The sequence below is a fragment of the Mauremys mutica genome, chromosome 4, assembly GCF_020497125.1.
Source record: "Mauremys mutica isolate MM-2020 ecotype Southern chromosome 4, ASM2049712v1, whole genome shotgun sequence".
In the NCBI taxonomy this organism is placed as follows: domain Eukaryota; kingdom Metazoa; phylum Chordata; order Testudines; family Geoemydidae; genus Mauremys; species Mauremys mutica.
This window is the reverse complement of record NC_059075.1, coordinates 98,347,459-98,374,450: the sequence shown is the minus strand read 5'-3', so window position 1 is coordinate 98,374,450 and position 26,992 is coordinate 98,347,459. Positions and strand designations below refer to the sequence as shown.

The following is a 26,992-nucleotide window of genomic DNA, read 5'->3' as shown; positions in this document are numbered from 1 at the left end:
ATGGCTAGCAAAGGTATGTACAGAGGACCACATCACCACTCTACAAATGTTAACAATAGGAACATTTAAAGAAGGGGGGAAAGGAGGAGCCAAGGAACTATAGACCACCTGACTTTGCTCTAGTAGCTTCCCAGGTATCAATGTATAAAACATTCAAGTTATGAATACCTGAAGGATGAAGGGCTAATTACTAGCAGCCAGCATGGATTTACTAAGAACAATTCATGCCAAACCAACTTGATTTCCTTCTTTGACAGGGTAACTGGTTTGGTCAATAGGGAGAATATAGTAGACATACTAAACTCGGACTTCAGCAAGGCTTTTGACACAGTCCCGCATGACATGCTGATAAGTAAGCTGGAGAAATGCATGCAAGTCACGGGAGATGATAGAAACGCTTTACTGGGCAGGCCTCAGCTGGAATAGTATGTCCAATTTTGATCACCAATGTATATAAAGGATGTAGAGAATCTGGAAAGGATATAGAGGCAAGCAACAAAGATGATCAAAGGGATGGAATGCAAGCCATATGAGCAAATGCTGAAGGAACTGAGTAAGTTTTGTTTGGAAAAGAGGCGATTAAGAAGGGACATGATAGTGGTTCTCAAATACTTGAAAGGCTGCCATAAAAAAGATGGAGAAAAGTTGCTCTCTCTTGCCAGAGAAGGCAGGACAATAGGTTCAAATTACAGCATAGCAGATTTAGATTAAATCTCAGGAAAAACTTCCTACTGTTCTTACAATAGGACAATGGAACAGGCTGCCTAGGGAGGTTGTGGAAGCTCCTTCAATTGAGGTTTTCAAAAGGAGGCTGGAGAGCCATCTGTCTTGGATGGTTTAGACACAACAAATCCTGCATCTTGGCAGAGGGTTAGACTAGATGACCCTTACAGTCCCTCCTAACCCTATGATTCTCATGACAGCAGAAGCCAAATGTGCCCGAATTCAATGTGCTGACAATTTCACAGGGGGCATCAAACTTCAGCAGTATAGACCATAGCAATGCAATCCATTTAAAGAGTTGTTGTGCCAGTACAATAGGATCTCTCATTCTTTCCACATAGGAAACAAAGAGTTGGGAAGAAAGGGCTTAGTGCTATTTAGGTAAATTTGGCATACATCCAGAGTATAGAGCTTTTGTTCATCTTTATGAGCACGTGACTTACAGTAAAAAAAGACCAGTAAGTATATTGGCTGATTTAGGAGACAGTCAGATAGTACCTTGGATAGGAATTTAGGATGAGGCCTAAGCTGCACCCACTTCTTGTATCTTATTTATAACATTTCCTGTTTTGCTGAGCTGAAACCAGATCCACTGTAGGAATTCCCTGCACCCAAAGTACTGATCTTACTACTCTTGGGTTGAGACACCACTCGTGATCAAGGCTGAATGATCTGCTTAGCTGGTCTGCCAGGCAATTCTGAACTCCATGCAGGTGTGAGGCCTTGAGAGTTATAGAGTTCTATATACAAAAATTCCACAGCTTTACAGCCCCCTGACAAAAGTTGTGTGACCTGATAACCTCTTGCTTGTTTATGTAAAATATAGCTGTGGTGTTGTCAGTGAGCACCTGTGTAGTCTTGCCCTGACTGTATGGCAGGAACTGCTGATACTTTTGAAATATTGCATGCAATTCAAGAACATGTATGTGTAGTTTGACCTTATGAAGGGACCACATGCCCTGAGCTTGCAGATCCCACAAATGAGCTCTTCAGCCCAAAGTAGTAGTATCCATTACCAAAATCACAGATGAGATAGTTGGTAAGAATAGGACCTCCCCTTCACACATTGTTCTGGTCCATCCACCAATCCAGGGATGACGACATTCTGGCTGTGATGCATACCAATTTGTCCAGATGGTGTATGTGAGGGCAGTAGCCTGACTTTAGCCATGTCTGCATACCCCACAGATGGATCCCAGTATGTTGGGTCACATATGTACAGGAAGACATGCACCATACAAGCTTGAGGCAGCTCTGTATTGTGATTGTTCTTTGAATGCTGCACAGAGGTCCTGTGTAGCCAGAAACCTTGGTTGGGGAAGATAAGCCCAGACTGAAGTTGAGTCTAGGGCTGCAACAATAAACTCTTATTTGAAATGGAGATTAAACTGATTTTTCTGTTTATTATCAGGCCTAAGCAGCTGAACAAATGGAGGATTTGATATATGCTGCTTTCCCTCTGTTGACTGCAGCAGCCCTGTACCAACCAATTGTCCAAGTACGGATATACCTGGACAACTCAATGGCAGAGATAAACTGCTGCTCTCACCATGCACTTGGTAAAAACCGTCAGTGCTGACAATAGGCCAAAGGGAATTATGGTGAACTGGTTATCTCCTCCTCTTACCATGAACCTCAGAAACCTTCTGTGGCCAGGGTGGATTGCCAAACAGAAAAAGGCATCTGTAAGATGAGGGCAGCATACCAATCACCTGGATATAGAGAAGTATAATTGACACAATGGAAACCATGTGGAACTTCAACTTTCTGATGTATCTATTCAGGTTTTGAAGGTCTAGACTAGGCCCAAGAACCCTCTTGCTTTGGGTATTAGGGAAATACCGGGAATAAAACCCCATGCCTTGATGCAGACAAGGTACTCCCTCTGTAGCTCCAAAGGAATCATAGAATCATAGAATCATAGAATTCAAGATCAGAAGGGACCATTATGATCATCTAGTCTGACCTCCTGCAAGATGCAGGCCACATAAGCCGATCCACCCACTCCTTAAGCAAGCGACCCCTGCCCCATGCTTCGGAGGAAGGCAAAAAACTTCCAGGGCCACTGCCAATCTACCCTGGAGGAAAATTCCTTCCCGACCCCAAATATGGCGGTCAGCGGAACCCCGAGCATGCAGGCAAGACTCTCCAGCCATACCCTCTGGAAAAAGGCTAACAATATCCTATCATTGACCCATTGTACTAATTACCAGTGTGGCACTTAATTGACCTATTGACTAAGCCCGTTATCCTATCATACCATCTCCTCCATAAACTTATCTAGCTTAATCTTAAAGTCATGGAGGTCCTTCGCCCCCACTGTTTCCTTTGGTAGGCTGTTCCAGAATTGCACTCCTCTGATGGTTAGAAACCTTCATCTAATTTCAAGCCTAAATTTCCTGACTGACAATTTATATCCGTTTGTCCTCGTGTCCACATTAGCACTGAGCTGAAATAATTCCTCTCCTTCCCTGGTATTTATCCCTCTGATATATTTAAAGAGTGCAATCATATCTCCTCTTATCCTTCTTTTGGTTAAGGAAAACAAACCGAGCTCCTCAAGTCTCCTTTCATACGACAGGCTTTCCATTCCTCGGATCATTCTAGTGGCCCTTCTTTGTACCCGTTCCAGTTTGAATTCATCCTTCTTAAACATGGGAGACCAAAACTGCACACAATACTCCAAATGAGGTCTTACCAACGCCTTATATAACGGGACTAGCACCTCCTTATCCCTACTAGAAATACCTCGCCTAATGCATCCCAAGACCGCATTAGCTTTTTTAACGGCCACATCACATTGCCTACTTATAGTCATCCTACGATCAACCAGGACTCCTAGGTCCTTCTCCTCCTCCGTTACTTCCAACTGGTGCGTCCCCAGCTTATAACTAAAGTTCTTGTTAGTCATCCCTAAATGCATAACCTTACACTTCTCACTATTGAATTTCATCCTGTTACTAATACTCCAGTTTACAAGGTCATCCAAATCTCCCTGGAGGATAACCCGATCCTTTTCCGAATTTGCAATACCTCCCAACTTGGTGTCATCCGCAAACTTTATGAGCCCACTCCTACTCTTGGTTCCCAGGTCAGCGATAAATAGATTGAATAAAATTGGACCCAAAACCGAACCTTGAGGAACTCCACTGGTAACCCCCCTCCAACCCAACAGTTCCCCCTTCAATACGACCCTCTGCAGTCTCCCCTTTAACCAGCTCCTTATCCACCTCTGGATTTTCATTTCGATCCCCATCTTTTCCAATTTAACCAGTAATTCCTCATGCGGTATCGTATCAAACGCCTTACTGAAATCAAGATATATTAGATCCACTGCATTTCCCTTGTCTAAAAAATCTGTTACTTTCTCAAAGAAGGAGATCAGGTTGGTTTGGCACGATCTACCTTTCGTAAAACCATGCTGTAATTTGTCCCAGTTGCCATCGGCCTCAAGGTCCGTAACCACTCTCTCCTTTAAAAATTTTTCCATGACTTTGCATACTACAGATGTTAAACTAACAGGCCTGTAGTTACCCGGGTCACTTTTTTTCCCCTTCTTGAATATAGGAACTATATTAGCTAATCTCCAGTCAAACGGTACAACCCCCGAGTTTAGAGATTTATTAAAAATCATCGCTAACGGGCTTGCAATTTCACTCGCCAATTCCCTTAATATTCTAGGATGAAGATTATCCGGGCCCCCCGATTTACTTCCGTTTAGCTGTTCGAGTTTGGCTTCTACCTCAGATACCGTAATGTCTACCCCCATATCTTCATTCCCATCAGTCCCTCTATCACTATTCCTTAGCCCTTCATTAGCCTCATTAAAGACCGAGGCAAAATATTCGTTCAGATATTGTGCCATTCCAAGATAATCCCTAATCTCCACTCCATTTAAAGTTTTAAGCGGTCCCACTTCTTCCTTAAAAATGTAGAGTCTGAACTTGTTTTAGAACACACTTATGACATGGGTCCCTGAAAAGGGACAGATGGTGGGGGAAGAAATAGAAAGACACTGCAGGATATATATGCTGAGTCCATTGTGCTTAGTACCCAGTAGTCTGAAGTGATGGTTTGCTATGCCTATAGGGCATGGAATAACTTGCTCCCAAAGGAAGGGAAAGGAACAGGGAGATCCGAGATGGTAGATATGCTGTTCTTGACTGAGGACTAAAACATGTTGCTCCGAGGCCTGAGGTTGCCTAGAAAAAGCAACTGAGGAAGCAGAAGGCGGAGGGGCCTCCTCCTCTATGCTCTGTGGTTGCATCTAGACTGTAACCAGGATGAATGGTGCATAGTTACTGCCATCGTCATGACCCTCACACAGAGTCTGCTGTGTCCAAGGAAGCCTTCAGGGCCAATCGGGAGACCAGATGACCTTCCACTAAGATGGATTGGAATTCATCCCTAGAGTCTTCTGGTAACTTATTTATAAATTTAGACATTGCCTCCCAAGTCAACAAGGCATGGTGGCTGACAATTCTAAGTTGTAACCAGCAGCTGAATAAACCTTCCATCTAAAAAAGTTTAGCTTTTTTGCATCCTTTTCTTTTGGGGTAGCCTTAGCTTGACTTTGGTGATGCTTTTCATTTACTCCAGCTACCACTAGTGAACCTGGTACAGGATGCGACTAAAACTGTTCAAAACCTTGGGACGGAACCTGATATTTCACTGGGTATACTTAGCTACAGGGGACACAGAGAATGAAGTTTGCAGGAGTGACTTAATAAGCTGCATTATTGCCTAGTTTACAGAGAGAGCTCCCTTCCCTGCTTGTAGTTGGGTGTACAATATAAACAAGTTTGTCAAGATTTTCCTCCATCTGAATACCTAAAAGCAAGATCAGATTCTCAATGACACCCTGGACTCTTTACAGTGGGAAGTGTAAGAACCCACTTCTGATTCTGATTAGGAGTATGAGTACTCTGAAGGCCAGGGTGGAGCAACACTGGGAAGAGTCACTGGAGACTGGTACCAAGATCTGCACCAGGACAACAGAACTGGTGGCTGCATTGGTGTCTTCCTAGTTATTGGTACCAAATGTTGCTGAATACGTATTGGAGGCCTAGATACCATTGTTGACAATGCTGACAAGATGGTACCATCCCTGAAACTAAGGGTATTGAAGCAGACACTAATACCAGTGCCAAAGTCTGCCCAGTTTGCACTGATACTGATAGAGGACCTCCCCCCTAGAGTAAATGGGGAATCCAGTACTGAAAGACAGCTGCACAGCCTCTGGCATTGTTGATACTAAGGGCAGGTCTGCCCTAGAAGCACTACATCGATGCAACTGCACCACTGTAGTGTGTCTAGTATAGTTCTATGTTCTATGCCAATGGGAGAGCGCTCTCCTGTCAGCATAATTGCTCCACCTCCATGACAGATGGAAGTGCATCTTCCGCTGACATAGCACTGGTGTAGACAGCACTTACATGCTGTAACTTGCATCGCTCAGGGGGGTGGCTTTTTCACACCCATGAGAGACATAAGTTGCATCAACTCAAGCGGTGGCATAGACCTGCCCTAAGAGAGGAGGTTGTATGACACTCAGAAGAGATGTTGGATCCTTCACAGTCCCTGAAGACAGCAGCCTATCTCCATGGCCCCATAATAGGCACTGGAGCCAACAACTCCAGTCTATGACAGCCACTATGAGATGGTCCCAGGCTGAGGCTAGCCAGAGGGCACTTGTGCTTCCTTAGACACAGCTCTGGTGAAGATCTCTGTCAGATGGCAAGGCTGAGGGGAGCACTCATTGAAGGAGTGCTGGATGAGCTCCCCTGCAGAGACCAAATGGGATCTGATGCCAGGCAAGGAGTGGATTCCATGCAATAGTGTTGAAGGTGCACTTCTCTGCTTCTTCGTCCTTGATTTAAATCTGTGGCAGACTGGACACTGGTCCCTTATGTGGTCCTCATCCAAGCATCTCAAACAGTGAGAGGGAGGGTTATTAATGGGCGTCGCTTGCGACACCTGGACCAAGGTTTGATGCCATGAGATCTTGGCATAAGCTCTCCTACTACTGAGACAAAGTTTGTTTGGAAAACTAGTACAATTAGAATATTGAAACAAAATTAAATAAAATAAAGAAAAGTCCAAATGGATGAATGAGTACCACTAAACACTATGAACTATAACAAAGTATATGCAAGGCTTTTGTTTTCTTTAATGACAAAAGGGCGTACTAAATGCATAACAACAATGTCCAACCACCGACAGTAAGAAGGAACTGAGGGGGGTGGCTCCACCCTTTACACCTTGGCTCTGGGCACAAGGAAAGGCAGGATGCATGCATGACGGCCCCATAGGTACGCTAGGAAAAACTCTCCACACCAGTGCACATACCTACAGTGGAATATGTGTATGGAATCACTCGAAGAGGATTAAAAAGTATATTCATCCTCATTATAAATGCCCAACTTCTTTCAATGCTCACATAGTCATTAAGGATTTAGAAAATAATTGCAACTCAATTATAACTGTAATTGCAACTGAAATGTGTAATAGATACAATTGAACAGCCTATCAAACAATAAGCAGTAGGGTAGCTGTCTGGAAGCCTACGTTATCTTTCAAATAAAAGGAGCCACACGGAAAGCTGAATATATTTAAACGAAAGCACAACATTATTACTTTAAATTTCTTAATTTGAATCTAATGTGCATTATGCTAACTTAATAAAATACTGCAGAACACTTCATTTTTTCTTATTTATGTACTTCATTTTAAAGAATCATTCAGCCTTTTTAAACAGGATTAAAACACAAATTGTGTAATTTATTTCTCTCTTCTCCAGCCGAGGAAAATCCTGTATACTAAAAACAAATCTACAGGATGAAGATCTGCGTTTTCTCATAGGCATGGTCTAAAAAATGGCAAATTAAATATAAACTCACACTAGCTTTCCAGTTTGTATTTATAACCACACTGTGTATTATTTTAGTTTAGCACCAAGAAAATGTCTTAATACTGAATTAGGGCTAATGTGTGACATTATCATCTAGTCCAAAGCAAGAGAAGCACATCGTTGTTGTGCACCTGGAGCACTGCTGAAGGGACACTGTGACTCCCACAATCTCCCTATCTCCCTGCTTCTTCAAGGAGGGAACATGGTCTGACAAATCTATACCCAGTGCATATGCACCCCAACATGCTGGTGTAACTATGCTACTGAGCATGTTGGCAGGGTGGAGGAGTCAAGGATCCACCCCACTCCCACATTTTCACCCATTTGAGCAAGGGAGTGGACACAGCAGCTCTATGAAGCCAACTATCTCCCATACATTGGAAGTGCTGGCATAGTGCAAAAACACAAGGGAGTAAGGAGGTGTAAGGAATCCCCCCATGCTCTGCTACACAGGACAGGCAAAAATATGGGCCTTGGTGTTTAATTTCCAGAGCTACTGCATTATTCACTCTTTGTCTGTTTAGTGCAAGTGTTCTCCTTGAGAGGCTATCATAACAAAAAGGATCTATCCTGTTTTATTATATTTTTAAGAGCATTTGTTCAACAACAGCTTAACATAACATAACATCTAGTTGTCCAAAAATGTTCATACTTATTATGATTTACAAAGAGCTTAATTTACCACAACCCCACTCACTTGAATCCTGCAAAAGACATCCCTAATCATATTTTCATTTGGCTAATCTCTGTGTGAATGTGTGTGGGAAGAGGAAGGAAAGGGAGAGATTAGTAGACAATTTCTCAAAATATCAATTGCACTGAGGACTTTTATATGAGAGCTTCTCCATGTTTGACTATTAATAGCTCACAGATAGACTAGTTTATCTATTAAATGAAGGTATATACAGAAATGCAGAATGGGTGTATGAGTTAAAATAAAATAGCCAATTTATTATTCACCTTGCATATTTATTTTATTGTTCTACTTTTGTATTTTTATCTAACTTTAATGGGAAACAGAAGAATTAAAGTTTTATGCAATCAAGGCCATAAAAATTAATATAGACAGTAAAAAAGCTAATTTGTATTCTGGCATTTTTATAAGGGACAATGAATTACACTGTCTAGTTGTCAAATATATCTCACATCAGTAACTCTTAATGCAGTATTAAAATAATAGTTAATGTCTGTATAATGATATAACTGATTTAATGCAATGTAATTACAAGGAACAAAGAGAAAGGTTTGTTGGTAAGAACAACACATATTTCTCTGTCAGCAGAGATCAGAATTTATTCTGGGTAAACAGTACTACATATACATTTTAGAAGCATCTGCCATATGAATTACCTGTGGGAACCACTCTGATTCACCAAGTGCCTTAAGGAATGTTACTTCAGAATCTGTAGGAATAGTACTGGGAACACAAACCCTCATCATCTTTTTAAAACTAGTTTTCACCTGTCGGATGTCACTGAACTCAACAGCCACAAATTCACAATTCAAAGCAAAATCAAGTTTGAAGCCCTGTGGACGAATAAGACGACGACACATTATTCATCGGACAAGCATATTCTTCATGCAAAGTATCTATGTGAGAAAAGATGCTTTCAAAGATATTGCTTTAATGCTAAGAATTTCCAAACACAAATTACGTTTAATTTTTTCCATAAGAAATTGCCTAGTACAAAATGATTCTTACAACACCCTTGCAAAAGATACAAAATATACTCCCTCCATCCACCACCCACAATAAAAATGGATGTTAAATACTTCTATTCTATTCTATGTGAATAGTAAATAAAGTTGTCATTTAGTAGACCTTCCTAACTTTTGAAATGAGATTGGACTTCTGTGAACAGTTACAGTATCATTAAAAATTAAATTATTTGATAAATATGAACTCAAGAGCTTGATGCTTGATTACAGAGTAATTGTTTCAATCGGAATGGGCAATTAATATTTTTTATTTATTAAGTTCAATTGAAGGTTTTGACTTAAATCACTAAAGACAAGGGAATTTAATGGTAGATGATTGTCTGTTAGAATACCTAGCCATATCACTTCTAACTGATGGTATGCAAGATTATCTATTCTTTTTGGACTCTTCTGATAGAAAAGCCCAAGACCTGCAGTGTGCGGGTACAGAGCACATCTGCAATAATAGTAATTGGTATTTATAAAGCACTTTCTAGCTTCAAATTACTGATGGGGAATTTGAAGAAAAGACATTTTTTGTCAAAGGCTACAAAGAGACTAAGTATCCAAACCAGAATAAATATTCAGAAGTTCCTAGGTCCTAGTCCTGCCCTCACACCACAATTCTCTCTCAATATATAAACATTGAGTTTTCTGATCTGAAATGTGTGAGTAATAAAGCTTAGGATTCGGGAGTGGGACATATTGGTAAGAAGGCTGCCTCATTTTTTTAGCTCATCCCACACCAGTTCATTTGAAACCTTTTTTTTAAACAGACAAGAAAAGTTTCTGTCAAGCTAAAACTAACTTCCTGAATAAAGTAAGAAGGATTAGAGATGGATTCCTGTGGTTAAAAAAACAACAACAACAAAAGATACAGGGCAGCTGACTCACCTAAACAGTCATTGCAAGCTGAGGTATCTACATCTATACAAAGCTTAGCTCAACACATAGCAGAACTGAGAGAATATCTGAAACTCAGACTTGATACAATTTCGGAAGATATATGTGGCCTTTTTAGAGGGATGCCTAATGTTAAATTTCACATACCATACTTAGAAAATGAATTACCCAAAAGTGGTACTGAAACTAATGACTTTATGGGTGAAATTATCTCGCTGAAAAACAGATTGGAGAATTATGAAAAAAATCATGATGACCTGGAAAATACAACTAGAAGAAATAACTTTTACCAAATAGGCATTACTGAAGGCCTTGAAAAGAAAAGTCTGATTAATTTTCTTTAGAAGCTGCTCTGACATACCTAAAATAGGGCCTGGAACTCTCTACACTTGATAAATAGAGAGGTCTCACAGGGCGTCAGGCTGAAAAAGCTGGGAAAACGAGAAACCCAGACCCATTAGGCTAGCTTGTCAGATGGTGTAAATTGGTATAGCTCCACTGTAAAGTCAATGGAATTTGGCTAATTTACACCATCTGAGGGTCTGGCTTGTCTTTATGCTGCTAAAATGTAATGATAATATAATGATGCTGAGAGGAAAGCAGGGAAAATGAGATCTACTGGCCATTTTTTCTCATTTTTCTGCTAACCTAATCAAACTAATGCTGTATTTAATGGAATAAAGCAGATTCTCAGGGGAACTAATATTAGAAATGGCATCTAGTACTCAGTTAACTTTACTATGGCCCTGGCAGCTTCTACAATATTTTGCAAGTAACCAACAAAAGCTTGGCAAACACTTGAAAGCCTAAGGCTAAATGTCACCAGCAGTAAAAGTATGGTTTTTTTTTAATTTAAAAGCCAAAGTCAAACAGCTGTCTACTCACAGAGACAGATAAATGACAGTTGGCCCACCATAATCTATTAATCACTGTAGGACATTAAAACCAGGACAACTGTTTCTATGAGCTTCAATATCAAAAGAACATGTAGTGGATGTCCTAAAGATCCAAAATCTGAAGAAATATATGGCTCATGACATGTCTAAAAGATAATTCAACAAATAATCTTTTAAGTTAAGTGATTTTATATATCATGGGATGTACTTTAGTTCTCCTCAGATTTACTTTAATATCATGCTATATTGATTCTTATAATAATTATATCTGTTTATGTATCATGTGTCATGACTGCTTACTATGGTCAATGGCCAGTCTATAATTTTCATGATTTTGTCTTTTTAAAATGTACTTCTAAAAAAAAAACACATTTAAAATCTCAATATCAGAACAGCAAATTTTTTTTCCAAAGCTTAAAAAAAAGGCTTTTCTCACTGGCATTAATCTTTTAGCTTTATTATTGAATGCACTGGACTGCATGCTGGTACACAAGTTAGATGAATGGAAAGTAGGGACAGTGCTAAGGAAAGTGAATTGTCATCAAGGTGAAGGAGATGTAGAGTGGTATACCGGTATGTGTTTAAGTGAGGGAACCTGAGTTATATTCATGATGAAAAGTGTGGATGAAAAATATGCAGGTGGAGATTTGTAGCTACCAGAAAGGTGGCACTACCTAGATCTTCCAAACATTACTGTTTGCCTCAAATTTCTGGGGATAGTAGTGGAATTTTCTGCTTTTTCATGCAAAGCTTTCCATTCCTCCAACATTGTGCATACTCCCAAAGTAAGCTATTTTGAAATCTATCAGCTTTCCTCTATGTCAGCTTTACTTTGTATTTCAAAATCTCCCAATTTGTCTGAGTTTGAGTCTGACCCTTATGATTCTTAAATATAAATGAACACAAAGGGAAATGTGTTACTCTGTGATCCACTGAATCATTGACAATACACATTCGACTACCTTATCTTGTGCTGGGTTATATTGCATTAAATATTAATATATTCTACACAGCAACCTAGTGCATAACAAGACAATAAAAATGTGGATATGTGTCTGCATAGCCAATACTATTCAGAATCTCTATGAGAGTTTACACGTTAAGAAAAGTTAACCATCTGTTATATCTAGAACAGTGGTTCCCAAACTCGTTCCGCCGCTTGTGCAGAGAAAGCCCGTGGCGGGCCAGGCCGGTTTGTGTACCTGCCGCGTCTGCAGGTTCACCTGGTCGCGGCTCCCAGTGGCTGTGGTTCGCTGCTCAAGGCCAATGGGAGCTGCTGGAAGTGGCGAGGGCCGAGGGGCTTTCAGCAGCTCCCATTGGCCTGGAGCAGTGAACCGTGGCCACTAGGAGCTACGATCGGCCGAACCTGTAGACATGGCAGGTACACAAACCAGCCTGGCCCACCAGGGGCTTTCCCTGCACAAGCAGCGGAACAAATTTGGGAACCACTGATCTAAAACATTCTTTTGTTATTTATCTATAAAAAAAATTAAGCCCAACCAAACAAAAATTCTTTTAACGCATAAGGAAGATAGACATTACCCTTAACTGAGATTTTTCTCCGAATATGTAGAGGGCAGCTTGGCGTTTCAGAAGCTGGTTTTGCAAAAATGAACTGTTACTGTATGACGCTGGGTTATCTTTCCCTGCTAGTCTTGCACCGACATCAATGAATGGCGCCTGAGTGCTGATAAATCGATTGCTAGAACGAAGACTTGCCCATACACCTTCACAAAGATTAAAAATGTTACAAAACAATCTCTCTCTCATACAAATGAAGTTTTGTAGAATACACACACTGAAGCATGCATACATAAGTATACTTTTTAAAGTAAGGTGTTTGCAGATATCATTTGGATTATTTATAGAATGGAACAAATATCATGCATTGGAAAGAAATAATCCCAAATTGGAATAATTTCACATTTAAAATTCTCCAAATTAAACTACAGTACAGTAATACAATGTGAGATCCTGATCAAAACTAGTCAAACATTTAATACTCTACAGACTGATAAACATTGTATTGTATTAATAGTGTTTGCTATAAAATCTATACATGGTTCTGAAATAAATTATAATTTGCTAATAATTAATTTGCATTTAATGAAAGTGCTAAGTGATCTTTTCAGTACTATGGACAAATTTCTATAGCTTTCCTTGCTTCAGGCCTGTTATTTCGGGAGCTTATCTACTAGGAATATCCCGCTATCACATTAGGTTTTTCCTCAACAACTGAAAGTACCTCATATGAAATAACAGAGTGCCCCATTACTTCTTACTGTAATTAAAATTAATATCAACATAAGCAATCAACATATTAAACTTCATGATGTTATTCCATATTTGAGCTTGAATAATAGTAATTACAGTATTTAAAGCCACAATCATGGATTATTTTATGAAGTTTAGTATTTAAATATTCATGCCTACATTGATTTTAAGCATGTCCCTTGTTATGGGCATATGCCCCACAATTACATTTTGACAGATGTTTGAATGGTTTAGTGCAGAGGTTCTCAACATTTTTCTTCTGAGGCCCCCCCAACATGCTATAAAAACTCCCTGGCCCACCTGTGCCACAATAACTGTTTTTTTCTGAATCTAAAAGCCAAGGCTGGCGGTAGGGGTAGCAAGCAAGGCAATTGCCTGGGGCCCTGTGCCACAGGGGCCCCCATGAAGCTAAATTGTTCAGGCTTCAGCTTCAGCCCCAGGCAGGTGGGCTCAGGGATCCGGACTGCAGTCCCATGCGGTAGGGTTTTGGCTTTCTGCCCTAGGCCCCAGTGAGTCTAATGCTGGCCCTGCTTGGAGACTCCCCTGAAACCTGCTTGAGGCCCCCTAGGGGCCCCGAACCCCTGGTTGAGAACCACTGGTCTAGTGGTTAGGTGATGGTGGTGCCTAGAAGATCTTGGGATCATATTTCAATTCTCTCTCTAGTTCACTGTAGGGCCTTCAACGAGCCATATCACCTCCATATAAGAAAGCAGCAGTAAATATACAGTAGTGATCAACCTTGCATTGGCAGAGAGAGGGACTAGATAACCTAATAAATATTTTCTCTCACTAATTTATGTGATTCTGTGCCTCAATGAACCAAGCTAGAAATCTGGGACAAGATTTTTTAAAAATAACTAGTAATTCTGAATGCCTCAATTTTTGCATGCCCAACCTGAGGTAACTTAAAGGCATCTAATTTTCAGAAGATGGGTAACTCAGCACTTTCAAGTGTCTCAAGTTTGGTGTTCAAGTTACCAAGTGAATTCTATGGCCTATGCTATGCAGTTGGTCAGATTAGATGATCATAATGGTCCCTTCTTGCTTATAAATCTATGAAGCAGAACACCTAAAAGCTGAGGAACTGAAAATATCTAGTCATCTTTGAAAATCTCGACCCTGAGATACAAAGAATAAAAAAGAGGGAAAAAAGTCCTTCCTGTATAAATAAAATGTTAAAAACTGTATATAGTGGTGAGATCCCATGGAGATATCTGAAACAGGTCAGAGGTGTTTTTTTTTTTTTTTTAAATAGCACAGTATTTCTACTCAAACAATAATACTGTAGAGAAATCTCAGACAGGGACTTGCCTGTTTGTACAGCATAGCCTGTCTGCTTGTCTGGCTCACAGCTTTAGATGTGAACAAACAGGTAGGAACAAACGAGAAGGGTTTGTTAGGAACTTAAAGTTGATAACAGTCACCCTTTAAACAGCTCCTCCTTCATAAAAAGCTAGTTGTAAGAAGTATCTCACCTATACAAAGATTATCTTTAATGTTCGCTTTTGTTCCATATCTAATATATCACTGAAGAAATAATAATGAAGTTTTCATTACTCAAGAAAGAATCACAGCAGTCATTTATTAATAGAAATAAACTGTTGTTCATATTTTATGTAAAAGGTTGTAAATTCCCACAGAGAAGATGGACACAGAGACTATCTACTAGAAAAATCTCTTAGGATATCAGTCCTATTTTGCAAATGTCAAAGCAGGCCATGATTATAGCTTGTAGCACATCAAAAGCCACAGAGCCAATTACAAATACATGCAGACTAGTACATTTACCAGTGATGGGTAACAGTGATTAAAAGGATAAAGTTAATGACTTTCTGTTCTATTTGGTATCTAATTTTTGTACCTTATTATTTGTAGAAGATGTGTATCTTGGAAGATATGGCTTTCCTTATTTGGTATACATTATGTTTTTACGTATTTCTAATTCAGCTGAAGCCATTACCTCTCTGTTTACCAACATTATTGATGATGTTGGCAGGAAAGTTCACAGACTGGATAATAATATTTCTTAAGTTACCCTGCTACTGAGTAGTAAAAGTAGCAAATGCTATTTTGGGGAATGATTTTCTGTTATTTGATTTTTTGGCAAGGACTAATAGATTTTAAAAGAGATATTTAAAATCTGGAGGCCATTCTTACTAGACAGTAAAAATGTTAATGTAAAATTTGCTAAATTGTGTGGCTAACCACAATCACAAAACTTTGTTAACGTAGTTAAGGTTGACTAACACTGACACTTGAACATATATGAAAACATAGCACTAGCTATGGAGATGGTAGAATAGAATATACTGCCAGGATAGAGAATACAGTACCTTGATGGACTCTTCCCTTAGCTGCTGATTTGGAATTTGACTGAGTGAAACATTTATCTCTGTACCCAAGCACTGGTAGATAACAGTACAGACAGAAGGAGAAGGAATGGAATGCACATTGCAGCGAGACAGTCATAGCAAATTGAATAGGAGAGAAGAAAAAGGTTACTTGTCAGTTTCCACTGATGTAGGATTATATTCAAATAATTTTCAAAAGTACAAGATAACAGGTAATGCATTTCTTGCCATTACAAAACAGAAAACTAATACCAAATAGAAAAGCAGTACCTACTAATCAAAATAATAATTTTCAAGGCATTGCAATAATTCCAAACATGCAGCACAGCCAAGAAAATATGTCATTATATGATAATTATATCAAATGGAAATTGAGCCATTCAATCAGATTGCTGGATACCTTATTGAAGAACATTACTATTAACATTACCCTGTCAGAAGCAAGCTTCATCATAAAGCCACAGGATATTTGTGTAAAGCTGTGTATGTTCCTCTCTGACCGGCTTAAGCACATAATTATTCTGTTCTCCAGGTCTATCAGATGCAAGACGGCAGTCCTATCTACCTACCTATCTACACTTCCTAAAGCACAGTATAAGGTGTATGCCGTTTAGGAAAATTATCACTCTAAACCACCAACATTCACCATATCAAGCAAATTCTTCCTTCAAGTGCACACTCCTGACTTCCAGGGGGAGTCATACATATGCATCAAGGAGCAGGATTTGGCCCCAAGTGTTTTAATCTACACAAACCATTTGGTATAACAAAAATATTATAACAGAAATAATTACAGTAACAATGTCTCCTGCTTTTTCAATAAATGTCTTGGCTTTGACTCCACATTTATTTTCCATAAATACATCAGTATCTATCTAGTAGCAAGAGACCATTATCCTGTGACAACATTCTATTCCACTAACAATACCCCTTAGCTGTTTAAATGCTTGGGGATAAAAACAGATGACAAACACTGTTTCATATTACTAATTATGCACCACACCATATTTGAGCCAAAGTTGACAGTCTGAGACACAAAGGTCTGTACTTTGAGTAATAATATGTTTGTTCTGAAAGATATATAAAAAGCCAAGAAAGCCCTCGTACTGAAAAATTACAGCAAAATGTAACTGATTGGCCATCTACTTTACAACAGAACCACTCTGACTGGATTTTATGTAAACACTTTGTTCTGATATTTCTAGAGAACATGATATTGTACAGACAGTGGATGAGCACAGGTCTGACTTGCATACATTCGGGAGGGCCTAATATTCATATTCAGAACTGTTCTGATTTCAAAAAACGTGCAGAACATTATGCTAACCCAAGTATATTTATTCATTTTGATTTAAATAACAAAAAGATGCCTATACACGCTGACATGTAATTAATATTGTGTGCACATACACACAAAATACAGGAAATGTCATTTCCTGCTGGGTCACATCATAGTAAAACTCAGCTTTTGGGCCCCGTATGTATGATTCCAGGAAAAATAAGGAAATGGAAGAGAGGACCAAGCTCAGAAACTCAGCAATGCTGCTAATAACAGAAGTGTATTCATCTACAATTTGGACAGTGTACAGCATAATCCTATTATTAAATGGATGCTGCAGTGCTTGGGCTGTTGGCGGAGACAGACTGACTCATTGTTGACTAGTAGTATATGATATTTATTATTGGGTTACCCAGTGGAACATAAAAGAGAGGAAAAGAGACAGAAATATTTGCTAACATTTGCCCCAAAGACTCTGGAGAGTTGCGTGCATATTACAGTGAATCTTAGTTTTATGTATTTTTAATTAAATGTCTTAATTATTAGCATCTCAAAAATACCACCATTTTCTGGCTGCCTTCCTAAGGTAGCCTGCTCTTTTAGTCAGCCAGAAATCCATTGAATCTTACCAATCTCTGCCCCACACCCACATATTGCACTGGGACATTGCTTCACAATGGTGCAATCATAAGAAACCATGAAAGAGCATATAAAACTAGCAATAGCAAAATTACATATAAAATCACTAATGGGATAATTTGGATGTTTGTGTTATCTTGTGGGAGCACAGTAGCCTGCTATCTGGTATGACTGTTTTTTAGTTCCTTATTAGGAGATATTCCCTTTCTCACTCCAGAGCTTCCTGCCTTAACTGGGACAGCCATCATTTGACAAACTTGTCACACATTCCTGCATTTCAACTGGATTCCCATGTATCTTGCTGAGCTGTGAGCAGACTGCAGACACTGGCCTGCAGTTACACTTTCAGACCACAGGCAGCTGTTGTGCTTGTTGGGTAGTAGGGTGACCAGATGTCCCGATTTTATAGGGACAGTCCTGATTTTTGGGTCTTTTTCTTATAGAGGTTCCTATTACCCCCCATCCCCATCCCGATTTTAAACATTTGCTGTCTGGTCACCCTATTGGGTAGACAGTCAGATGGCCCCTCTGTCTCCTCTCTGGCTGTTCCCTCTGCTGGAACTCAGCAGAGGGAACAGCACAAGGTGTGTCCCAATACTGGCCCTACTGGCTCACATACCTTCTAGAGAGTAACCCCAGGCATACATCCCCACTTCCACATACATCAACCAGCAACCATCCTACCCTCCTGGTTATATCAGCAACTTTCTCACCTGTCCCCCTAACACTTTCCATGCATCCCAGTAACTGCAGACAACCAGCAAACTTCCCCTCAGCCATCCCAGACACCTCAGTTTCCACCCCTTAGGAGCCTCATGCAACCATCAAACAAGCACCCCCAGCTAACCCAGCATCCCACCCTCGAGAACCTTATCTACTTAGACACCCTAGTGCACACCCATTTACCCAGCATCCTCAAACAGAAACCATCCCACATCCATCCATTGCAGTACTTCTAGATACTCTCCTACCTACCCCAATCTCAGCTGCCAGGTTCTGTGCAGCTCCATGTCCTACCACTGCTTGGGGCAGGGTGTATTCACCAGAAGCAGAAGTTTATGGTTATATGAAAATCATTAGCAAATATGCAAATTAGCTTCATACATATTTTACTATAAATGATCATGTATGGAGCTGCACAAAATGTCCTCTCCCTAATTTTCGTCCCATTCCTGTGAGGTTTCTTTTTCTAGTCTCTCCCTCTGCTTTTCTTTGCTGTGTCCCTCACATCACTTCCTGGTATACAGCTCCATGTTTCTTTTCCCCATGTAGGTTTCCCTTTTCCATTTACCACAGCACTGAGAGTCTCCTTCTAATCTCTTCCTCTACCACTTTTGAGTATCTCTCTCTACTGAATTCTCTTTTCTTTCCCTACATAACGTCGTTATTTCCCTATCCTACACCTTTGAAGTTCTTTCCTCTACCACAATCTGGTGCTTCCTCTCTCCTCACTCCTGCAAGAATGAGTTGAAGGAACTACTGAGTGGCTGTTTCACAGGCGGGTGACTGGGTGGCTATGGAGACTGGTAGAAGACACAAGGAAGAATAATACAAGAAAAGCAGTCTCTGGTTGCCTAGCAGCAGTCTTTAGTGGCCACAGGTGGTAACTGAAACACAACATTTTCCCAATACCAGATACTTGGGATGGAATTGGGACCATTAGCAAATATCCTTGCATCCTTACCTCTATCCTAAAAACATAAAATGAATTTCAGTGCACTGATTTATGCAACGGCTGTTCAAAATAAAATCACAACAATTGGCCAAAGTAGAAAAGTCAAAAGGTCTGATTTCACTCCTGACAAATGAAAAAAGTCTGTCTCTGCCTCTTAGCGGCAGCCCAAGGCCAACTTCCAGATATGCAGACTCTGAAAGCACCAAATTAGTAAGGCTTTTTATTGTACTGTATTAGTATTTTATTTAAACAAAGCTCTCTGCATACATACATCTCTCTTTCATACACACATCCCACAAAGTAAAAATGGCAGCTGGAAGTAACTTCAGACTCAGTAAGCTCTCCTTCAACTCTAAGTGGCCCATTTGTACAACCCTATCCATTACTGGCTTTCCTGCTCTGTACTTAATTTCCCTGGAGCAGGGGCGGCTCCAGGCCCCAGCACGCCAAGCGCATGCTTGGGACGGCATGCCATGGCGGGGGGGAGGCGCTCTGCCGGTCGCCGGAAGGGCGGCAGGCGGCTCCGGTGAATCTCCCGCAGGTGTGCCTGCGGAGGGTCCGGTGGTCCCGCGGCTTCGGTGGAGCATCCGCAGGCACACCTGCGGGAGGTCCACCAGAGCTGCGGGACCAGCGGATCCTCCGCAGGCATGTCTGCGGGAGGTCCACCGGAGCCGCGGGACTGGCGACCGGCAGAGCGCCCCCCGCAGTGTGCCGCCGTGCTTGGGGTGGCGAAATGGCTAGAGCTGCCCCTGCCCTGGAGAAACATTCAGATGCATCTATTTGTATATTCATGAGGCATCAAATAATTTTCACCCAACTATTGTGTTGATCTGTAATGTTAGGATTCTAAAGAATTACTCATTCACGACTCTAATACAAGTCTGAACTTGCTTGGATGCTAACTATATTCTGTTAACAATTAATGACCATTTACTTAATTAAGCAATACAAGATACATGTTTTAACTCCATGTGTGGCTGATGACTTAAAGAATTCTAATATGTGTTTTATTATTTTATAATGCAATTAATTCATGTATGAACTAACTGTTTTTATTTCACTACTAACATTTTATTATACATTTTATTTCAGATTACATCAATGCTTAGTCTGTGAGCTAGTCTTACTAACCTCCTCGAGCAAAGCTATTGGATAGATTTACATCCAAATGTCCTGGCACTACCTGCTTAACCACAGTGGACATTCTTGAAGCCCTCCTTTCAGTGCCTAAAGGCAGTCAAAAAGAATAAAAGATTAAAAACTACAATGTCATTCAGACTAACATTACTCAAATGACAAAAATGTTCTTTTCATGCTGAATGTTTTTAATTGCTGCCAATTTTGTACTTTCAAAGTTCCTTAAACTTGTTTTTAGAGATAATCTGTACATTTGCAACGTTATGGAGGGTTAGGTATGGCTAATGCAAACAAAGTATTTAATGATAAATGAAGCAAAGCAGGCACAAATTTGGGATGGTGTTATTTTGCAAAAAAATAAAAATAAAAAAAAAATAAAAAAAAGACATTTGGATACACTAAGTCAGTTCCACCAATTGATTAAGCCAAGTAGACAAACTTTTCAAATTGCATGCTCCTGTTTCTAAGACATTATTTAAATTAACTTTACATGAAACCTATCAGGTTTTCTCACATGATAACTGAAATAGAATACTGACAAATTTCTTAGCGATTTTACTGAGATGTAGCTAAAGTAGAGTGTACTGCAAGAATTTTCAATTTCACTGAAATTATACCTGGAAAAGAAATGAAAATTCATTCTGACTGTGTAAAACATGGAAATAACCACTGCTTATGCACCTTCCACTACTTTTATAGATAAATACCGTATATGTTCATGTAACATCAACTTCCAACAATCTTTACAAATTTTCACATAATATAAAATAAAGCAGTGTTTCTCAACCTTTTCAGATTGGCAACCCCTTATTTGAAGCAAAAATATTTTGCAACTTCCTTACATTTAATATAAAAAGAGCAAAAAAATATATTAATGATAACTGATACGCCTGAATGATACAACTACTATTAATACATTGGACCTCACAAATTTTGAAGGTATTGGCTACCCTGAAATTAATTTGGAAAATTTATTTGCTTTGTTTTAGAACTGTAATAACATTTTGAATGCCTTGCAACTCTCTTGATTTCCTTCTGTGATCCCTCTGGTGCAACTTCTGGTTGAGAAACAGTGAAATAGTGTGTCAAAAAAAATTATGATGGTCCAAATTTAGCTACAAATTTGGCATGACTGAAATTGTTCTGGAGAATAATTTAGCTTTCAATATTCTTGACACTATGGAAAACTCATTTGCAAAAAATTGGAGTAAATTAGCTACCCAGAAGCTGTAATATTAAGAAGTCACACTGAAGGAGTAACAGAAATCAGACTGGGGAGTCTAAGACACAGACAATCACAGTGGTTTTACTTTTCATCTTAGTTACCGAAAAGAATAGTGCAGCGTATTTTTACCTGGAGACAAAGCAATTGTTGGTCTTACAGTAAGAGTATTACTGCCATTCATTTTACAGTGGATGGAAATTGCATTTAGTAAGGCTTGCAGATATTTCTCCTGTTCTATGCTGCTTGAAGATTCTAAATTAGGAGGAACTATATAAATACAGAAAAGTACAAAATAGATTAAATTATTGCTATATTTACATAGATGTGTAAAACCAAAACAACATAGATAACAATCAGACGTAAAAAAGGTGACAGAATGAGAGCAGAGAACACTTTGCATTCTGTCTTTAATGCATCAACTGATTTGCAACATTTCTTAGATTCATAGATCATCAAGCCAGAAGGGATCACTGTGATCAAGTCTAACCTCCTGTATAACACAGAACTTCCCTAAATTTATTCTTATTTACTAAGGCCTATCTTTTAGAAAAACACCCTATCTAGATTTAAAAACTGCCAGCGATAGAGAGTCCATCGCAACCCTTGGTAATTTGTTGCAATGGTTAATTACCCTAATTGTTAAATATTCATGCCTTAATTCCAGTCTGAATTTATTTAGCTTCAACTTCCAGACACTGGATCTTGTTATGCCTTTGTCTGCAAGACTGAAGAGTCCTCTATTATCAAATTTCTGTTCCCCAGCTAGGTACTTACAGACTGTGATCAAATCACCCGCTTCACCTTCTCTTTGTTAAACTGAACAGATTGAGATTCTTGAGGCTATCACTATAAGGCATGTTTTCCATTCCTTTACTCAATCTTGTGGCTTTTCTTTGAACCCTTTCCAATTTATCTACATCTTTCTTGAATTGTGGACATCAGAACTGGACACAGTATTCCACTAGTGGTGGCACAAGTGCCAAATACAGAGATAATATATTAATCATCCTACTACTCAAGATTCCTGTGTTTATACATTCAACGTTCGTATTAGCCCTTTGGGTCACAGCATTGCGCTGGGCGCTCATGTTCAGTTGATTTATCTTTTTTGGCATCACTGCTTCCTAGGACAGAGTTCCCGATCCTGTAAAAATGACCTATCTTCTTTGTTCCTAGATGTATAACAAACATTTGTTTGTATTAAAATGCATATTGTTTGCTTGTGCTCAGATTACCAAGCAATCCAGATAGTTCTGTATCAGTGATCTGCCCTCTTTATTATTTACCACTCTCCCAATCTTTGTGTCATCCGCAAATTTGATCACTAATGATTGTATATTTTCTTCAAAGTCACTGATAAAAATGTTATGTAGCACAGAACCAAGAACTGACCCCAAGGGGATCCTCTGGAAACACACCCGCTCAGTGCTGATTCCCCATTTACAATTACATTTTGAAACATGTCACTTAGCCAGTTTTTAAATCAATTTAATGCATGCCATGTTAATTTTGTATTGTCCCAGATTTTTTACACAAATTATTGTGCAGTACCGAGTCAAATACCTTACAGAAGTTTAGATGTGTTACATCAACACTATTACTTTTATCAAACAGTTAATCTCGTCAAAAGGATATCAAATTATTTTTACAAAGACCTATTTTCCATAAACCCATTTGATATGCCTGAATTGCACCGCAGAAAAAAAAATCAGTAGCTTAAAAAAGCAGCACAGTGTACATCAGTTATTATTTTAAAAATCCCCATCTGCCAGTGGTCCCCAGTGATAGCAGATTAACATCAGTTTTCCCCTACACTCAGAATGGGAAATAGCACAGTAACTTTGTAGAACCTGTTGGCAAATTTCAACTTTTTTTCTGATGACCTTTTTTAGTGACTGCTGAATGTACAGAATAATTTCTTTAACATATTCAATTTTTAAAAAATTCAAAAAGATTGATTACTTACTTTAAAGCAATTGGGGTTTTTTGAGATGTGTTATCCACACAGATTCCAATCTTGGTGCGAATGCACCCTATGCATGAGTTCTGACTGACCTCATGAGCTATACCCCTGCAGTGGCCTCAACCATCACTGAGGCCTAGTTTACACTAGGAAATTAGGTCTGTATAACTATGTCGTTCAGGAGTGCGAAAAATCCACACCCCAAGTGATGCAGTTAAACTGACCTAATCCCCAGTATAGACAATGCTAGGAGGATGGGAGAATTCTCTGTCGATCTAGCTACTGTGTCTCAGTGAGGTGAATTACCTATGCCAATGGGAAAACCCCTCCCACTGGCAAAGGTAGTGTGTTCACTGAAGTGCTACAGTGGTGCAGGCTGGACCACTCAGCGTTTTAAGTGTAGACAAACCCTTTCTGAAAGTCCAAGTACACTATATCAACTGGATCACCCGTGTTCACATGCTTGCTGACTCCCTCAAAGATTCTAATAGATTGGTGAGGCATGATTTCCCTTTACAAAAGACGTATTGACTCTTTCCCAATATGACATGTTCATCTACATGTCTAATAATTCTGTTCTTTACTATAGTTTCAACCAATTTAACTGAAATTAGGTTTACCCACCTGTAATTGCCAGGATTGCCTCTGGAGTCTTTTTAAAAAATCAGTATTACATTAGCTATCCTCCAATCATTTGGAACAGAGGCTGATTTAAGCAATAGGTTAAATGCAACACTTAGCAGTCCTACTGTTTCATAATTTAGTTTTTTCAGAACTCTTGGGTGAATACCATCTGGTGACTCATTACTGTTTAATTAATTTGTTTGTTCCAAAACCTCCTCTATTGACACCTCAATCTGGGATAGTTCCTCAGAACTCTCACCTAAAAAGAATGGCTCGGCTGTGGGAATCTCAACAACCTCGTTTTCTTTGAGTGCTCCTTTAGCACCTTTATTGTCCAGAGAGGCTTTCAGCGTGTCTTTATATCGCTTCTTTTGTCCCCCGTGCGATCGCTTTCCTTGAGACAGCTCACCATAAAAGAGCTGTTTGGGGATGCGGTGGTCTGGCATCCTTACAACATGGCCTGCCCAGCGTGTCTGGGCTTTCATAAGCAGAGTATAAATTGATGGCAGGCCTGCTCTGGAGAGGACTTCTGTATCTGGCACCTTATCCTGCCACCGGATCCTCAGAAGTCTGCGGAGGCAAGTCATGTGGAAGTGGTTCAGTTGCCTAGCGTGCCTCCTGTATACAGTCCAAGTCTCACTGGCATACATCAGGGTAGTTAGCACTACTGCTCGGTAGACTTTAAGCTTTGTAGCAAGGCTTATTCCACGGCGGTCCCACACGTTGGTCAACAGTCTGCCAAATGCAGAACTTGCCTTAGCGATTCTGCAGTTGACCTCGATGTCAATTGTCACTGTGCGAGAAAGGGTGCTGCCAAGGTATGTAAATTGGTCCACTGCTTGCAGCTTTTGTCCCTTCACTATGATGGTGGGCTCTTGGTGTTGGGCTTTCGGAGCTGGCTGGTGCATCACTTCGGTTTTCTTTATGTTGATGAGGAGGCCGAAGTTATCGCATGCTGCTGCGAATTTATCCATGCTAGCTTGCATTTCCTGCTCTGATCCAGCATTCAGGGCACAGTCGTCAACAAAAAGAAGATCTCTTAGCACAGTCTCCTTTACTTTGGTGACAGCCTGGAGTCTTCGCAGGTTGAACAGTTTCCCATCAGTCCTGTATCTCAGGCTGATTCCCAAGGAACTGTTCTGAAAGGTGTCTGACAGCATAGCTGAAAACATTATGCTGAACAGGGTCGGTGCCAACACACACCCTTGCTTGACGCCGCTTGTGACGGGAAAGGCCTCTGAAGCTTCTCCGTCGTCCAGAACACGAGCCGTCATGCCGTCGTGGAACTGACGTACCATCAGGATGAATCTGTCAGGGCACCCAAACTTCGACATGATGCGCCACAGACCTTCGCGACTGACAGTGTCAAAAGCCTTGGTAAGATCCACGAAGATGGTATACAGTTCACGATTCTGCTCTTGACACTTCTCTTGGAGCTGACGAACTGCGAAGATCATGTCCACAGTGCCACGCTCTTTGCGGAAGCCGCACTGTGTCTCGGGTAGTAAACCCTGTTCCAGGTGGTCAATCAGGCGATTCAGCAACACTCGTGCAAGGATCTTGCCTGCGCTAGAAAGCAGTGATATTCCTCTATGATTATCACAGACTCTCTTAAGTCCCTGGATATTGATATCACCTCCTGGGAAACTCTGGCACAAGACCGATCGACATGGCGTACGCTGATCCATCAAGGCTGCCAGACATCTGAAGCCAGAAGGATAACTATTGCTCAAGAGAAGCGAGCACTCCGTAAAGCCAGAGCTGTAAATGTAGTAACAGTGGTGCCCACACATGTCTGCCCGACATGTGGTAGAACATTTCGTGCCCGTATTGGCCTTATCAGCCACCTGCGGACGCACTGTGGACAGCTCACAACCTGCTAGATGTCAAGGTCTTCTTCGAAAACGATGGACGAACATCATTATTGTCCAGAAGCCCCACTGATTGTTTGGCAGGCTTTCTGCTTCTGGTGTACTTAAAAAAAATTGCTGTTAGTTTTTGTGTCTTTTGCTAGTTGTTCTTCACATTCTTTTTTGACCTTCCTAATTATATTTTACATTTGACTTGCTAGAGTTTATGCGCCTTTCTATTTTCCTCAGTAGGATCTGACTTCTAATTTTTAGGATGCTTTTTTTACTATAACCGCCTCTTTTGCTCTGCTGTTTAGCCATGATGGTATTTTTTCGTCCTCTTGCTATTTGTTTTTAGCTGGAGTATACATTTAGTTTGAGCCTCTGTTATGGTGTTTTAAACAGTCTCCATGCAGCTTATAGGCACTTCACTCTCGTGACTGGTTTCACTGGTAGCTGTGTTAGTCTGTATCAGCAAAAACAAAACGAGGAGTCCTTGTGACACCTTAGAGACTAACAAATTTATTTGGGCATAAGATTTCGTGGGCTAGAACCCACTTCATCAGATGTATGAAGTAAAAAATACAGGAGCAGGTATAAATAAATGAAAGGATGGGGGTTGCTTTACCAAGTGTTAGGTCAGTCTAACGAGATAAATCAATTAACAGCAGGATACCAAGAGAGGAAAAATAACTTTTGAAGGAGAGTGGCCCATTACAGACAGTTGACAAGAGGGTGTGAGTAACAGTAGGGAGAAAGTGGTATTGGGGAAATTAAGTTTAGGTTTTGTAATGACCCAACCACTCCCAGTCTTTATTCAGGCCTAGTCTGATGGTATCTAGTTT

At 40.1% G+C, this 26,992-nt stretch overlaps 1 protein-coding gene across 3 annotated transcripts in view; it reads right to left on the bottom strand.

Annotated features, from left to right (window-relative positions):
* SBF2 (SET binding factor 2) overlaps positions 1 to 26,992 on the bottom strand; it is a 595,592-nt gene that overhangs the window by 50,041 nt on the left and 518,559 nt on the right. For 2 of the 3 annotated variants that reach the window (XM_045015032.1, XM_045015033.1), the window contains exons 28-32: positions 21,840 to 21,977; positions 20,480 to 20,575; positions 15,738 to 15,809; positions 12,673 to 12,857; positions 8,984 to 9,160 (exon numbers count right to left, since the gene is read on the bottom strand). In XM_045015032.1, the coding sequence (XP_044870967.1) occupies positions 8,984 to 9,160; positions 12,673 to 12,857; positions 15,738 to 15,809; positions 20,480 to 20,575; positions 21,840 to 21,977 (668 nt within the window). The remainder of the gene's footprint in view (positions 1 to 8,983; positions 9,161 to 12,672; positions 12,858 to 15,737; positions 15,810 to 20,479; positions 20,576 to 21,839; positions 21,978 to 26,992) is intronic. The other variant, XM_045015034.1, reaches the window with a different exon arrangement.